This window comes from Mus caroli, unplaced genomic scaffold, assembly GCF_978045245.1.
Source record: "Mus caroli unplaced genomic scaffold, Mus_caroli_1 scaffold_11, whole genome shotgun sequence".
Classification (NCBI taxonomy): Eukaryota; Metazoa; Chordata; class Mammalia; order Rodentia; family Muridae; genus Mus; species Mus caroli.
The window spans coordinates 59,183,095-59,199,011 of NW_028227266.1; the positions used below are offsets into that span (position 1 = coordinate 59,183,095).

General features: G+C 42.8%; 1 protein-coding gene across 3 annotated transcripts in view; it reads right to left on the minus strand.

Moving 5' to 3' along the window:
• The window catches only part of Lrrc49 (leucine rich repeat containing 49), a 93,983-nt gene that overhangs the window by 6,740 nt on the left and 71,326 nt on the right, over window positions 1-15,917 (minus strand). For all 3 annotated transcript variants that reach the window (XM_021171703.3, XM_021171704.3, XM_085844688.1), the window contains 4 exons: window positions 14,582-14,745; window positions 6,893-7,130; window positions 5,617-5,802; window positions 2,360-2,469 (listed from right to left, as the gene is read on the minus strand). In XM_021171703.3, the coding sequence (XP_021027362.1) occupies window positions 2,360-2,469; window positions 5,617-5,802; window positions 6,893-7,130; window positions 14,582-14,745 (698 nt within the window). The remainder of the gene's footprint in view (window positions 1-2,359; window positions 2,470-5,616; window positions 5,803-6,892; window positions 7,131-14,581; window positions 14,746-15,917) is intronic.

Sequence of the window (15,917 nt, forward strand, 5' to 3'; positions counted from 1 at the left end):
CTCTACCTTAATGTGAATTAATTCAAAAACTGAATCAAAGCGTAAGCAATCAAAGAGGTGTTGGCCACCTCTACACAGTCTGTATAGCTTTATATAAAGCGCGTTAGTTTGCTGGAGTAACCATATACACAGATCTCTCTTAGTTCTTTTATTTCCCTGTGTTATGTTCCTAGCTAGAACATCAAATCAAGTGTGGAGTTAACTTTAGTAAGAGCGAACTGAGAGCAGTGAGAGTTCCCATGGGTGCTGGCAGGGCTAAGAGGAGGCTACAGGCATCTTGCAATCCAAAGGGCAACACCAGGGGGTCCTGGAGTATAACAGAGCTGCCTGCTTAGAATCCCATTGCCTAGCACTGTGGTGCACAGACATACATGCAGGCAGAAACAGTCATACACATATAATAAAAACATACCTTTTAAAAAACAATAATAATATTGAAGAAAACACATACTCGCAGACACAGACACAGACACAGACACAGACACACACACACACACACACACACACACACACACACGCACACCCCTTTGGAACTCCAGGTATGAAGAGTCTTCTAATACTTATGAGATGGCCAGGCGCCAGAGACAATAATACCTTTTTTTAGGAGGGGCTGGACACCATGAAGACGGGCACTCTGGTCTAGCCTCTAATACTGACCTAGTTGGCCTGATGCAGTACCTCCGTTCGTATTGGTACACTCTGACTACTTCCAGCATGCTGAAGTTGAGCAGGCCTGCCCTGGGGAGTCAGTATGGCTTTCTCATCAACCTCTTCCTGGTTTTATTTGTTTCTTTGTTTTTTAATTTTCAGCTGCTTTTCTGAGTCCTTCCACTTGCTTTTGCTTTAACTCGGGGATTTTTCTAGGTTCTCTCGGGGACACCTCTTTCATGACTTTCTTCCTCATCTTTTATTAGATACAGAAAAGACACACACGGTGTTTCCACTCAGTGCTTTTGGTCAGACCCCAGTGGGTCTGGCATACAGAGCTCTTGCTGTGAAGTGCACTCCCACTGTATCTCGGCTTGAGTTCCTTCCTCAGTTCAACAGTGCTGAAACACGTTTAAAGCAGAACACGCAGCATGAAGATGCTGCAGCCTGCAGTGCTTCTAACCTAGAACTCAGGAAGAAAGTACTTTCAATGTACTTCTCAAAACTGAGAAAAATTAAAAAAAAAAAAGAACAATACTCACAGGACAAGAACTGAAGAGAAACCAGGCAGCACACACATATGCAATTTAAAAGATCTGTATACTTCCGCCCAGTATTGGCCCTTTTTCTTATTTGACATTTTTAGGTAACCACCCCCAAAACAAACCAAAACCCAAAACAAATATTTAAAACTCCAGGATATTTTTGAACTGTATACCCTACCCTCACAAACTGGGGCCTGCCACACAACTGTTCTGGTACTTTCTCTCTGGAACATCATAACATGCCCTAGTGACATTTCTTTGCTGTGACAGAAACTGGCTGGAAGCCACTTCAGGGAGGAAAGGGTTTAACTGGCTTACCCATTTAGGTCACAAGCTGTGGAAATTTGCTTACAAATTCAAGATAGGAACCTAGAACCAGGAACATGGAAGAACACTGCTAGCTGGCTTATTCTCTAGCTCAGCTAGCTTTCTTACATAGCCCAGGCCCACCGACCTAAACATGGCGCCACTTACGAGTGGGTGGGGCCCTCCCACATCAACCATCAATCAAGATAATCTCTCACAGACATGGCCACAGGCTCATCTGATACAGGCCACTCTTCAACTGAGGGTTGATCTTCCTAAGTGACTCTGTTGAATCAAATCAACAATAAACAAAAGGACAGACCCACTGTTTCACATAGGAACTGCTATTCAATTTTACAGCTACAAGTAGCTGGTCTTGTTCCACTAGTCTCACTACTTGTTATAAATCCAGGCCGTGAGAGAAATCCTCAACACATATTTATGTTCATGTGAAATCATTTCTAGGAAGAAATTCTGCTCAGTGAAACAGCTAAGTCAAAAGGCATGGCTAGGGCTGGCAAGATGGCTCTTTTCTCATATTCTAAACCTAAAAACCCTCTACTCATTCCCAAATAAATAAACAGAAAGCCTTTTCCAGTGTTCTCAAATGCAACTAGTGTCTCCCTCTACCCTTCCTGCTGCCCCTGACAGGCTGGATTTAGTGGTTTATGCGCATCTCTAGCTGTTAGACTACAACCACAGGAGAACACTGACTTTGTCTTAGTCACACTTATTCCTTCTAAGTCTGAACAGGGCCAGCCACAAGATTAGCCTGGGGTACGTTTTCTGCTGGTTACAGAAGTGGCACAGTTAAGAGCTAATTCTAGTGCGAAGGTAATCTATAAAAAATTCAGAGTTACCTGGCATCACCCAGAATTGAAATCATGCGGTACTGAGGCAGCTCGGAGGATGCTACATGTGCTAAGATTCCAAAGAGCCTTTCAGCCATTATCATGTCATTTTGAGTCACCTGAGAAGAAAGAGCAGAGAAGGATCAAGATGGCATTGCTTCTAAGCTAGATATAGCAAATACAATTTCAAAGAAATGTCTCAATTAGGCATTTTCTTTTAGTGCAAAAAAGTACATTTCTGTAGGCTGTGGAAGTCTCCACAGCAACTTCATTTTCCTTTGAGTCTAATTACAGAGGAGATGCTCAAATGTGACTCCTGGAAGCTGACTAGGGCCGATGAGATAGCTTTGATTGGGAATTCAGGTGTCCTGAGGACTGTACTTGAGGCACCTTAAGTTCTTAAAGGATGGTTTTTCTTTGTGTTTGTATTTGTGTGCACGTGTACATGCACATGTGTGTTTGCAGGTGTGTATGTCTGTGATATGCAAGCATGTGTGTAAGAGTGTTTACAGGTGTGTGTGCGTGTGCATATGGTTTCGTGTGTGTGTGTGTGTTATGGTATACGTGCATGCATGTGTGCTTGTAGGTGTGTGTTTGTATGTGGTTATATGTATATGTGTGTGCGGTACATGCCTGCCTGCATGCATGTATTTATGTTGGCAAGTGTGTGTGTATTGTATGTGTATGGTATCTGTGCATGTGCATAAGTGTGTTGCAGGTACAAGTGTGTGTGTGAGCATGCATGAATGTGTATGTGTGTATGTGTATAGTATACATGCATGTGTGTAAGTGGTTTACAGGTATGTGTGGTGGTATGGTTGTGTATGGGTGTGTGTGTGTGTTTGTGTGTGTGCACGTCTGTGGAGGCCCAAGGCTGATGTCTGTATACTTCATCAATAATCCTTCCACATTACATTCTGAAGCAGGGTCTGGGTCAAACCCAGAGTTCACCAGTACATACATTCTCACTGGCCATCTTATTCCAGGGAGCCCATCTCTTCCTTCTAAGAGATCACAGGTGGATATTTATGTGCATTCTGGGAAGCCAAACTCCAATCTTCTTTCTTACATAGCCAGCATTTAAACAGCTGAGCCATCTTCCCAGTCCTTTAAAGGTTATTTTTAAAAAGAAATACGAGAGTATCTCCTCTGTTGGCTATGGAGCAGGTTCTCATTCAGCCTGGATCTTATAGGTGCAGGAAGACAGGCTGGCCAGTGAGCCCCTGGGACCTACCTTTCACTGACCCACCCAACTGTAGGGCTCCAGATGTGTGCTGCTGGCCTAGCTTTTACCTGGCTTTGGGGGATCTACCTAGGTTCTCATACTTGCACAGTAGGCACGTTTCAGACTGAGCCCTCTCTGCACTGCCCCATTGCTCTTGTCACCAAGAGACAGGGTCTCATAGCCAACTTCCTGTCTCAGCCTCACCAGTGTTGAAAAAGCAAGTGTGTGTATTTGTGCTAACACATTACAGAAGCAGTTTCTGAGGGGAAAAACCCATAGTTCACATATCATTCAGTCACATCAAGTGTATACATCCATCAGTGTAGACCACTTCCTTATCTTGGACCTTCGTGGTGAAGGCTGCTGCTCCTCCAAGCCTTCCTTTAGCTGAGTGCTAAGTTGTCTGGTCCAACACAGTCACCTAGTGGCCAATGCAGGCCACTGCTCCATCTTCTTGATGCTCATCATTCAATTCTCCCTCTAGCAATACTGCTCTACTACAGAAAGAGCAATATAACTGTAGTATATATGGTATAAAATGACAAGACTATGTGAGAAGGCATATCTTTCAGGTATTTTAATAAAATTTCAAATATCCCTGGTGCTGACATTTTCTAAAAGTTAAACTAGAATGTTGCATTGCTTCTGATTAATTCCCTGTACAATTACAATACTCTGTCTTTTGCAGCAGTTCTGTAATGCAGTAATGCAATCCCACATCTGGGCAATCTACTATTTATAGCCAACCAGCACAACCAGTCAAGCCATTAATGAGGAAGACTCCTTCACTTGCAGCCCCCAAACCTTTTTTTTTCCAGTCCAGATCAAGTGTGAAAACCCTCCCACTAATTACCAGGCCCTACCGGAGCTACCAGCTCTGTCTGATATAGAACTGAGGGGCACACGAGACTGAATGCAGACTCCTGGGAACTAGCTGGGGAGCTGTGGAGGCAACTTTTGGTCATCTCAAGGTTCCAGACTTTCCTGGCAATTTGATAGAAGGCTGATACTATGGTTCTGGGCCTACTTTGGTTGAGGCATAGCATGGTTGCTTTTGACACGGACCCACAGATCTCCGTGCTACCAAGAACATGCTGGATTTTTGTAGGTCGAGGCTGGAGATGGCTGTGGTGTCCTAGTTGTGAACAATACTACACCAGCAAAGCTGACTACCAGCCATCTTATCATAGGGAAGTCTTCTGACCCTCAAGAGGCGCCATAGTGAGAGTAACAACCGTTGAAAGATTATTTAGCTTCAACAGTGATAGAAGCACAGTTTCCCTTTTTCCCTAAGTCATTATTTAAAGAGAACACAGTCTTTGAGTAGCTGGAGGATTAGGCTTGTGACAAACTCAGAAAAAAAAAAAAACATCTAAAACTCGCTTTCCATAAATAATTTTCCAGTTATTCAGCGGGTCCTGAGTGATTCTACGTCATGCCACTGCACCATGGTCAACAGTTAGTGGAGTGGTCCAGATGTGTTCTCGGACTTTCTCTCTCCACTTTCTATCACCCCATCTTTATGAGTGGACACTTAGTTTAGCTTCCCCATCCTCTCTTTTGTGCCACAGTCCCAAGAGCTCTGTGAAACATGAAAGGCTGCCTCGCCTGCAGAAGTTGGAGATTTTTCTTTTTTCTCTTTACAGTGTCATTTTTCTTTCAAGGGTTCTCTTCTCTGGATGCTTACAAACAGCAGGAAAAGTAGCTACAATTCACCAGGAAAAGAACTGTTCACTGCTTCAGATCGTATACATGTGGACATGTGTGTGCAAGTGTGTGTGTGTGCGTGTGTGTTTGGAGGAGGATGGGTGTGTGTTCATGTTCATGTTGGGGGGTATGAGCATGTGTGGGAGTGCACATGTGTTGCCCATGTGTGTTCTTCCTTTTTAATATTGTGAATGCTGGGATTTTATTTTGTAAGAAATGGTGTTTCTGAACAGTTCTATCACATCTGTATTCCCACCAAGTGTGCTGTCAGAGGCGCTGTCAGAGGCTCCGTCAGGTGGGAGCTCAGTCTGCAGTCCGCTTTGCTTTTTCTTACCTCTGTTCCATTTATTTTCTGCATGCTGAAGTGGCTGAGCCTGAACAGCACATAGTATTTCCAGAGTGTAAAGTTGACCACTGGGTTTCCCTGAGGATCGATTGTCAACTGGTCAACCCGACGCAGCTGTGCCAGGGCATTGAACTGCTGCAGCATCACAAGGTTGGTCTCCTTGAATTTAAGGTGCTGCAATAGTAAACCACATACAAGGTCTTGTTCTAAGTTGAACCACCTTCAATACTAACCTTAACACATCACAGACCATTTCCTGTGGAACCCTGGAAGCCTTAGGCTTAGGAAATATGTCTTCAGTCACATTAAATCAATGGACTGCTCTAGGCTCATTGAACTTCAATGTACCCAATCCATCAGTCACTGACAGCATCTACCCAAGACTCAAGTCTTAGGTGATTCCTTCTGAGAAGGACATCCTCATCTATCAGCAACTGGGATTCTTTAATGTTACCTAATAATTCAGACTCCTTCAAGCATCACAGATTCTACACATTTTACATTAGCATTAATGTATAAAGGAAGATTCCAGAAACTTCTAAGCACAGGACTCACCCTGATGCTGAGAACCAGTATTGTCAACACCGCATCCTTCTGAAAACCGTGCTGGTTACTTAAGTTGGCCAAAGAGAATCAAAACACTAAAACAGAACTCCTAAAGCAAGCCGTCTACTCGCAAATTTGAATATTCTTTCTAAACACCTGCCTCTACTACAACTTATCTTCTTTAGGATGACAAAGAAGAAACATCATCTACTCTAAAAGGGGAAGTAAAGAAACACACTGTAGGGAAAGCTCAAGAGGAAACTTGCTGTAAAAGCACTGTTTCCCAATGTCTATCACTAACTAGTGCAATACCCACAGTCAGGGAGGATGCCGGCGAGTCAGCAGACTGAAGTAAACAGTCAGTGCTGTCAGAGGACTGCGTCAGATCACACAATGAATATACACATGCCATCCACACCGGTTTCAATGCCCAAAAACATGCTCGAGGGCTGTGTGTGGCTTTCTTTATAAAATTGAGGTAGATAATATGCATAAAATTCCATTGGTCTTTTCTACTGAAAGAAGGACTGTCTTTAGAGATATAATTTCTAATATTCATACATACCCACAAGGCCATTTATGGAACTAATTTAAATTCCAGTGCCAGAAAATCAACACAAAAGAAACTACAGAAAATGAAGTTGAAGCAGGCTTTGGCCTGAACACATAAGTTGTAATGAAGAACAATTCAAATATGCTTCCAAAGGAAAGTGTTTACCAGAGAATTTGGAAATTTCATCTTCAGTTTGGGAAGTACTTGGACAATTTCATCAAACTCGATGAATGTGAATGAGACCGTGGTGACCATGCCGGCTGTTTGAACACTCCAGTTACGATCCAGGCATTCCAGCGCCCCTGAGCCGTACAGTGAGAGGGTTTCTCCGTCTATCTCCACCAAGTGTGTTTCTGTGACAGACAAGCCTTGTAACGCACTGCTGAGCCCTGCATCTAGAGACCTGCAAAAGTCTTTTTTTAAGTAACGTCTCAGGCACACAAAGGAAGTAACAGGCTAGAACAGCATTTTGGAAAGTGCTTTACAGTTTATACTCATTACCCTCTGTTTCCAGTTAAACCCAGAGCATCCTACATTAATTACACTTTAAAAAAAAATCAAATTTCAAAGTAACAGGCTTGTTGTGGTGTGTTCCTCTTCCCTGATGTTGAGCCTCTTCCTGCTCTCCTCCCCTCATCCCTCCCTGCTGCTTGCTGCTCCCCCTCCTCCTCACAGACTCCCTGCTGCCTTCATGTCACATGTATCCTTACACTAATTTACTGGATTATCTGAAAGATTAACATTAACATCCAATCATGGTTACAGCTGAAATAGAAAAAACTATTCATAGAAACTTATCTCCAAGTCCAAATTAGTCATCATATTAATAAGATAATAATTTTATATATCTTAAATATGCTATTAAGATATTTTTATAACAACATAGTTTCCTGATTTATAAAGCTATATAGCTAAAAAAATACATTTTAATATGTTTCCATAAGAATGATGAAATATTATTTATAAAATACAATATAGAATGTTTATAAAATAGGTAACTTTAACCTAGTTTCTCTCTTGGTTACAGAGTTAAGTGAGAAATGCTGACTCTCTTTCTGAATAGTCTGATGCCTCAAAAACTCTAAGCATATTGTTCAGTTGTAATCAATAAGAATCAAGCATGTCTTCCCCCTAAATTGAAACAAGAAGTGATAAAAACTAATTATGCTACACACAGTACCAGACTGGATACTCTACTGATAGGCCACTTCTGTTCTTTCCGAAGCAGGCCATGCTGCCTGTAAGAGCCAACCTGAACGGCCGAGAATTAGTAAAGCTCCTTGATCCAACTCAAAACCTCTGCTCTACAAATAGAAGTAAACACAGAGCTCAAAACCTGGCCCACGCTCAACTTGCCCTGTGTGTCGCCACTGGGGGGTTGTTCTCTGCCCTTGACTGCTCTGTGTACAGTTAGCTGGGACTGGTACACCTGTCCAGTGCTTCCCGTCTCAGACTAATTACAATTATATGCTGGCAATTTTGTTTCATCCTCTACATAGTGAGTTCATGAAGTTAATGGCCAAATGTCTTTACATCTGAAGACCCTTGGGTTCACTAATGGGCTTTTCACAACCTATTAATTGATTACAAGCGTCCTCAACAGTTTTAAATGATGATGTTGGACAGTAAGTCTGACAAACTATTATCCCACTGGTTTATTAGATTTATTTCATAGGTATCAGTGAATTGTGACACATCTGGCTATCCATTAACAAGTTAGCTAATGGCATTTGTGTATTCAAAGTGAATGTGCAGTTAAGAAAATACACACAATTATTTTATATGTCATCCTTATAATCAGTATCAAAGGATTAAGATGGGTAATAATCAAAACGCCCATGAGTAGAGGTGTGGACCAGCCTTAGGCTTAAAAGGTAAAAGCTCATAACAGCATAGACTAAGAAAAGAACTAGCTCCATCTACTGTGCTTTGAACAAGACAGTGAAGTGGGGGAGCGGGCAGCATGGTTCCTGCTGTGCTGGACAGCCTGCATCAGCATTTGCTGTACAGGAAGGAGGGAAAGTGTTGGTACACACTCACAGTAACAGCACTGACAGCGGCACACTGCAACAGTACTCACTGAACACGGGTCTTTTCGAGTGTCAATCCTGCTGCCTGTACCACGGCAGAGTCAACATCTAGCAATGCTCAACTCAACACATATATCTTGAACTAATAAACTGAGAAAACTTTCAAGGGTATCTATTAAGTCCTTAAAGGATGCTCCAACCATAGGTATAATATGGGCAAACAGGCCACAGGACAAACAGAGTGATGTGGACACACAATAAGAGCCAACAAGGCTGGCCAGGTGACAGAAGCAGGTGGTGAAGGAAGGTGAAGGGAAAAGTGGCATTTACTATGGGTGAGATTCATGGCCACAGCACCAGACAAAGGTTAATTTTAATGTCATTAGAGTGGAGAATTAGCCGGCTAAGCAAGCCCACTGGGAAGGGGTCTTGCCCCACATCACATATCTAAGAGAGGTTTGTTTTCTTCACCTATGTGATTAACAGACTAGAAACATAAACTCAATAGAAAAAAGTCGGGTATTACAAGGTGATTATTTTGTGCACACTTTTGGAAAGCACACCATTGGGTAGGAGTGAAAATGTAAGTGAGCCTACAGGCAGATGCTGAGACACCATTGGGAAGCAGGGCCAAAGGGAGCCTCCACGGCCCTAGACCTCACAGAGATGAGACACATGGGTGCTAGGCTGCAGACAGCTTACTCTTGCCAAGAAGAAACAGAACAGCTGTTACCCAGGTCACACAAGGCCAAGCCAGCTCAGGATAAGGCTGCTGAGGTTAGCCTCAAATTCAGGCCACTGCCTACTAATTTGCTTCTCTAACAAAGCATGCTTGATTTCCACAAAAATGACAAGCTTGTCAAACAACGTTTATGTTGGAGAGTATCATTCCACTTTTCCTTACATGAATTATTAATAGGTTCATGTTTTTTTAGTTATAGGTATACACATATTAATTTATTTTATTTACAATTCAAAGGCTTCTGGTTTTTAAAGACCCATGCCTGAAAGCTGTTATGTACAAAGGTCTGTGCTAAGTCTTCTGGCACAGGTGACTAAATCATTTGTATCGATAAAGACAGACAGAAGAGCTTGCCCATGTGCATGCACATACACATAGTTGATATACATATGTATATCAAGACATATGTATAATATATACATATATATGTATATCAAGACATTTATATATATGATATAACAAGACTATTGCTTGTAAAGCCAAATTGTAGAGCTATCGTCCTCCAAATATAGCTGCAGTAATCCCATTGGGCAGGCAACCTGAGAAGTGCAGGGATGTAATTTCCAAACACAAACGACCTCACTATGGCACGGAAGTAGTCAGTAGGATTTTGCACAGAGTGCATTATGTCAGAGGTCTTATACTAGACATTGGAGATAGTAAATTTAAAAATACACCTGCTCTCAAAGATTTTGCAATCTGGATAGAGGAAAGAAAGGAAGATAAACATATACATTAAGTATAATGTGCTTGTTGTCACAGAATGAGTATTCCAAGCTTACGCCATGGAAACAGAAGAATGGCAAATTCCTTTAGAGGCAGAAGCTGGGCCTCAGAAAACAGCAGCCTTTGAACTGACCCTTGAGTAGCAGGCCCAGTTTTTTGTTTGTTTTTTTGTTTGTTTGTTTGTTTTGTTTTTTTACCAGGAGCAGACAAGGGACAAGAGGAAGAAGGGAAGGACAGAAGCCTGAGCATGTGTCACTGTGGGGAAAGTTCATTTCAGTATGTCCAGACTGTGAGACACAGTAACACAGACAGACATAATAGCCATGTGGGGGCAAAGCTGAAAAGTCCGGTGTCATCCCATAGGGATGATGAACAGAATCAGTTGTAAACTTGGGATTTAGCTCAGAAGTAGAACACTGTCATATTGTCATGTCTGTGGCCCTGGGTTCAACCCCCAGGAAAAAAGAGAGAGAGAGAGACAGGAGGGGGAGGGGGAGGGGGAGAGAGCGCGCATGCACCCTCTGTCTTCAAGGACCGGAATGAGAACTACTAGCACATGTACTTTGTGAAGAATTTGGGAGAAAGAGGCTGGATGTGGGGATATTAATAAGAAGACCAGTGCAATATCAAGCAGCTCCCAGGAGGCCATGAAAGACAGACATGATAACATACAGTAGAGGTAGCATCATTAAAAAATAACCCTTGACTAAGCCTCCAGACCTGCCACTCTCCCAAGAAGCTTCAGGATTTCTGAGTTTGAATTTCCTTGTCTATAAATGGTGATCCCATTAAACTGTTTTCAGAGGTTTGTGAAGATTAGAAATAACAAAGGCATAAAACTGTGCCTGTGTTTATCTCAGTGCATTTAGAGATCATTATCAATGAATGACAACATATTACCAGGTATTTAAGAGATGGTAAAAGGAAGACTTATTGGTTAATTGACCATAAAATGTCAGGGAAGGAAGAATTACGTATGAGTTCAGCTTCTAGTAGGTGACTGGGTACTGGGCCCAGCCAGACTCCTATCCCCACTCAGCCTGAGCTACGCCCTGAGAAAGGCAGGGCTGCTTCTGTGGAATCAAACTTGATTCTGCATCAAGCCAAGCACCTCACTACTATGTTTCCAACTCAAAGGTCAGGGATGGCAGGCAATAGACAGCCAGTGGAGATTATCCTCAGGCTCATTGGTGGTTAACTCCAAGTCCAACTATCCTCAAACAGCTCGCTTGATGACAACCAGGAAACCTCCTGTGTCTCTCCAATTACTGGAGGAACCTACGAAAAGATGGAGAGTTAACTTGATGCAGTAAAGTTTCAAATTCTTAAGAGCCAGGCATCTGCAGACCACACCCCAGTGAACACCATGACCAGAAAGGCGCTATTCCAGAGGCCTGCATTCATTTTTTTTGTCTCTAGCCTTCTTATATCAGGCAAGAACAGGAACACTTCAAGTTTCTCCGAAGATTCTTCTCCCACAGAGTAAGTGGTGCTGATCCCTATAATAATTCAGTTTATGAATTTTCTATGACAACATTCATGAATGTGGAAATTCGCTTTATGCCTTAGATTTTATTATAGTAGCATTGGCTAAAATGCTAGTGTTCATAGACAGGAAATGACCAAAAGTAAACCAGCTTCCCACATGCATCCAATGTAAGCAGAGGAAACATTACACCTAGTATTTTGCCATTTCTGCTCGGCAAAAGACCTGTGCAGTGTGTTGTTTACTATTGAGCTGTCACAAGTTCAGAGAGTGGTAAAATTATTAATGGGACATAGCAAATTGCTAAAGAAATTCTTTCCTTTATATACCCATAATGTTTTCATGCGCACTTGTTCCTAGGCATTTAGTTATATGCCCACAGGTCAAAGGTCATAGACACTGGAACACAAGAATGACCTTCCTTCCTTTTAGCACTATGAAATCCTAAGGACTCTCAATGACGGTTTAAGTGGGAAACCACTTGTAATATTTAAACACACATTGAAACACTGAAGAAAAGACCGTGGCTCTCTATATTAGCTTTCCACCTTTAGGAAAAATGGCTTACATCACTCGCCATAGGCAAGTGTTAGTTTATTTTAAAGATTTATAAAGAATGTAGGGATACAACCTCTAACATTTAAATGATTTACCCTGTATTCTCAGGCAAAATACCAAATTGGAATGAGCACACGTGTTCAAATCTCTTCCCTCCAAGGTGCCATTCGGGAACATAAAGTGACTGAAAGGGTATAACACCACACAAGCTCAAGATGGAAGGATGGTTGGCAGCAGGGAGCCCAGCAGCTTTAGGAAGCTGGAAAGTGAAGACTGTCCAGTGCTGAAGGAGGAGCAGATGGCAGCCTTGACTACAGTGGGAATAAGGTAAAGATGGCAACCCCCCTGCTGAGAGAGCCCTCCGAGGGATGAACAGGATGGAGACAGAAGTGAGATGATGCAGGAGAGTGACTCAAGTGCTAAGGACCAGACTTGGGACTGAGCTCTGTGGAAGAGCTCTCAGTGAGAGTAGTGATGCCTTGGGCCAATCCACAGTACTGAGTTTGGAAGAAAGAAATTCTCACCTCCTCCCATGGTTAAAAAGCAAACAAAACATCCAGATAGATCCCAATGGGAAAAGGAAAGAGTATTTTAAATTTAACGATAGAGTAAGTGGTTGGTCCCATAGAAGGGAATAAAAACACTAGCCCTTATCCCAAACATACAAACCATGTTTGTAACAAACTGATGTAACAAACACTGATGAAGGCCAAACTTTAAACCTTTATAGTGAGAGTTAATTTTTTATAATATCTTTCTTATGCAACATCTAAATGGGCAAGCCATAAAGGAAAAGATATACATTTTGGTGACCTTGTCTATAAATGGCATTTAAAGTCACCAACTTCCACAAGTTTCCTGGGTTGGACGGTGGAAGAGAAGGAGAAGGAGAAAACCCCAGTGCTAGAGCTGAGGGCATCCTTCCACCTGAGAGGCTGCAGGGACAGAAAGGAAGTGTGAGGAAAGAAGAGATCCAAGTACAGAACAAAGTACCAGGGAAAGGTCAGTCTACTAAGGACTCGATGGGACAGTAAAGTGCCAATGACATGGCATGGCTGGATTAGTCACGGAGACAGCAGACTTCAGGAAGTGGAAAAACACCTGAGTGGCACGGAGAGCAGAAGGCTGTCACAGTACATAGCTTAACACTGAAGTCAAAAGACCTATGTCCCCCAGACACGTGAGCTTCACTGAACAGTTTTCAAGGTTTAGATGCTATCTGCTGTCAAGCTTTATGCCTACAGGACAGACGTAAACGTCACTGATCTTTCAGTGCAGCAGCATAGGTCCCAGACTCTAACTAGAGCCCTGCAGAGGGAGGAAGAGGGGGAAGCGGAGCTGGACTGTGGACTCCAGTCTTCTCAACGTGCACCCTGGGAAGATCAGTCATATCCTTATTCTCCAAGTGTGACGTCTAAAGAGGACCGTAACCATGGAGAACAACGGATGGTCTGCTGAACTTCAGTGGGACGGGCTGGCATCCTCACTCCCCTGTTCATATTCTGCCAGCCCTGGCTTGCTGCTGCTCCTAAAGCTGGCACACAGGGACACAGTCCCCAACACTGTGGCAGTGTGTTCCCGTGTCTGAATCTGACCCTTCCAAGGCCTGCCCTTGTTAAGCTTGCCTTGAAGCATCCTTGGGGCTAAGGCAGCTATTAGCTAGCATTTTCAAAGCATTTTCAGTACTCTACTGTAGCTGCCTTGTATATGCCAGGTAGGTACTTTCCCAGAGACCTGCACCCCAGCCTCTTGTCACTTTCTTTGTCTTTAATTCTGAGATGAAGACTCATTAAGTTGTGGGAATAGCCATGACATTACTCTGTAGCTCAGGATGGTCTTGAACTTGCCATCCTCTGGCACCAGCTTCCCAAACAGTTGGGACTTTGGCACCAGGTCTGGCTGTCAGGTGCATGTAGAAGCTGCTACTCAGGGCACAGGATAGCAGATGCATCAAGCAACAAGCTCACCCAAAAGCCTAAGATGGAAAAGGCTGAGGAGGGAGGTGCACGAAGGATGGGGACTCTCACTTGGGCCAGGACATCTAGAACCCATGTGTGTCAACAGAGGCTCACAGGCTGCATTTAGACATCTAAACTTCCCCCTTACAAAACAATAACAAACCACGGGAGGGCTTTTTCATTAGGGAAATGTTACAGCCAGAGAGATATTTTCAAATTTTCTCTTCTTAATTTCAACTTTGACTTTCTTTAAAAAAATTATTCCTCAAAATCAATTATGTGTGAAACGGTCTCCCATCTCCATGTTAAATTCAATTCTGGAAATGCTAGTGGTGAGAGTGTACCGTCTCGTACCCTGCTTCCTCTGGAAACGCAGAGGTGTTGCCTCCGTCGAGCTGACAGGATTCCTGAGCGGGCGAGTCCGAGTCCTTTCTGTCCTGAGTGCTGGCAATGTTGGCTACTCGCTGCTGCAAGTCCCACTTTCGAGCGACATTGTTAATGGTTAACCTTTTCTTCTCCTACGGGAAGTTAATGAACGATGGTTATATGGTGCATACTTAGCAGAGAAAAGCTTCTCTTACTTTCTGAGAGGGAATTCCTGTCAGGCAAACAACCAACACAGCTTCTGAAGCAAACCCACGAGCCTGTGCTCACCTCGTGATCACATTTCCTAACAACAATGCCAGCCTGATGAAAAGTTATCTACACGACGAACACTTCTTGTTCTCAACAGTGAGCTATATATTTATTTCACTAACTGAAACTCTGACTTGGCAGAGTCATATGCCTTTAAACAAAGCAAGAAGAAAATACTTTCATTTTTTTACTCAATAACTGGGGGAGAAAGGGTAGGGACTGAGCAGTGTTTCATAGTTCATGGTATAACTAGGTTTTGAAAATATTTATACAAATATTTGAAATACTTGAAAAATTTAAAAGTATTTCTATTTACATGAATGTATGTGTGTAGGTGCCCAGGGAGGCCAGAAGAGAGCATCAGATTCCAGGACTGGAGTTACAAGTGACTGAACCATGAAACTTGGTTGCTAGGGACTACACTCAGGTCCCCTGTAGGAGCAGCAAGTGCCTCTAGCTGCTGAGCCATCTCTCCAGCCCTCATGGTATAAATCATGACATTTCAGGTGCAAACAATATTATCTAGGCTACTAGAAGAAGTTGTGGAGTAAAATAATTTTCTTGGCAACTATTATCATTCTAGAAGAACAAGAAGGAAGAGTTAATTAAAGCAATGGATGTTTTAGGTGGTGGTTCACAAGCTAGGGTGCCTCAGCTAGCCTGGAGGGTTTTACAGACGCTGAACCCGGTACTTGGAGCCAGTACTTGGAGGGCTCGGGAGTCTGCCCCTCTAACGGGCTCCAGCATGGCTCATACACTGAGACCCACTGACCTGTGGTCTTGAAACTCAACTGTTTCATAGAAACCCTGCTGAGAAAAGGAGACTGAAGCAGAAGAAGCTATGCTCCGTTAACATGTCTCTAGTCTATATCCATCAGCTATAGTGACAGGGTGAAGGAGGCCTATTCTGTACTATCACCATTAGTAAAGGGTAATACTTTAGTTTTATTTTATTTTTAAAAGATTTATCTATTTTATGTGTATGAATGTCTTGCCTGCATGTATGTCTGCACTGCATGGATGCAGTGTCCATGGAGTCCAGAAGAGGATGTCA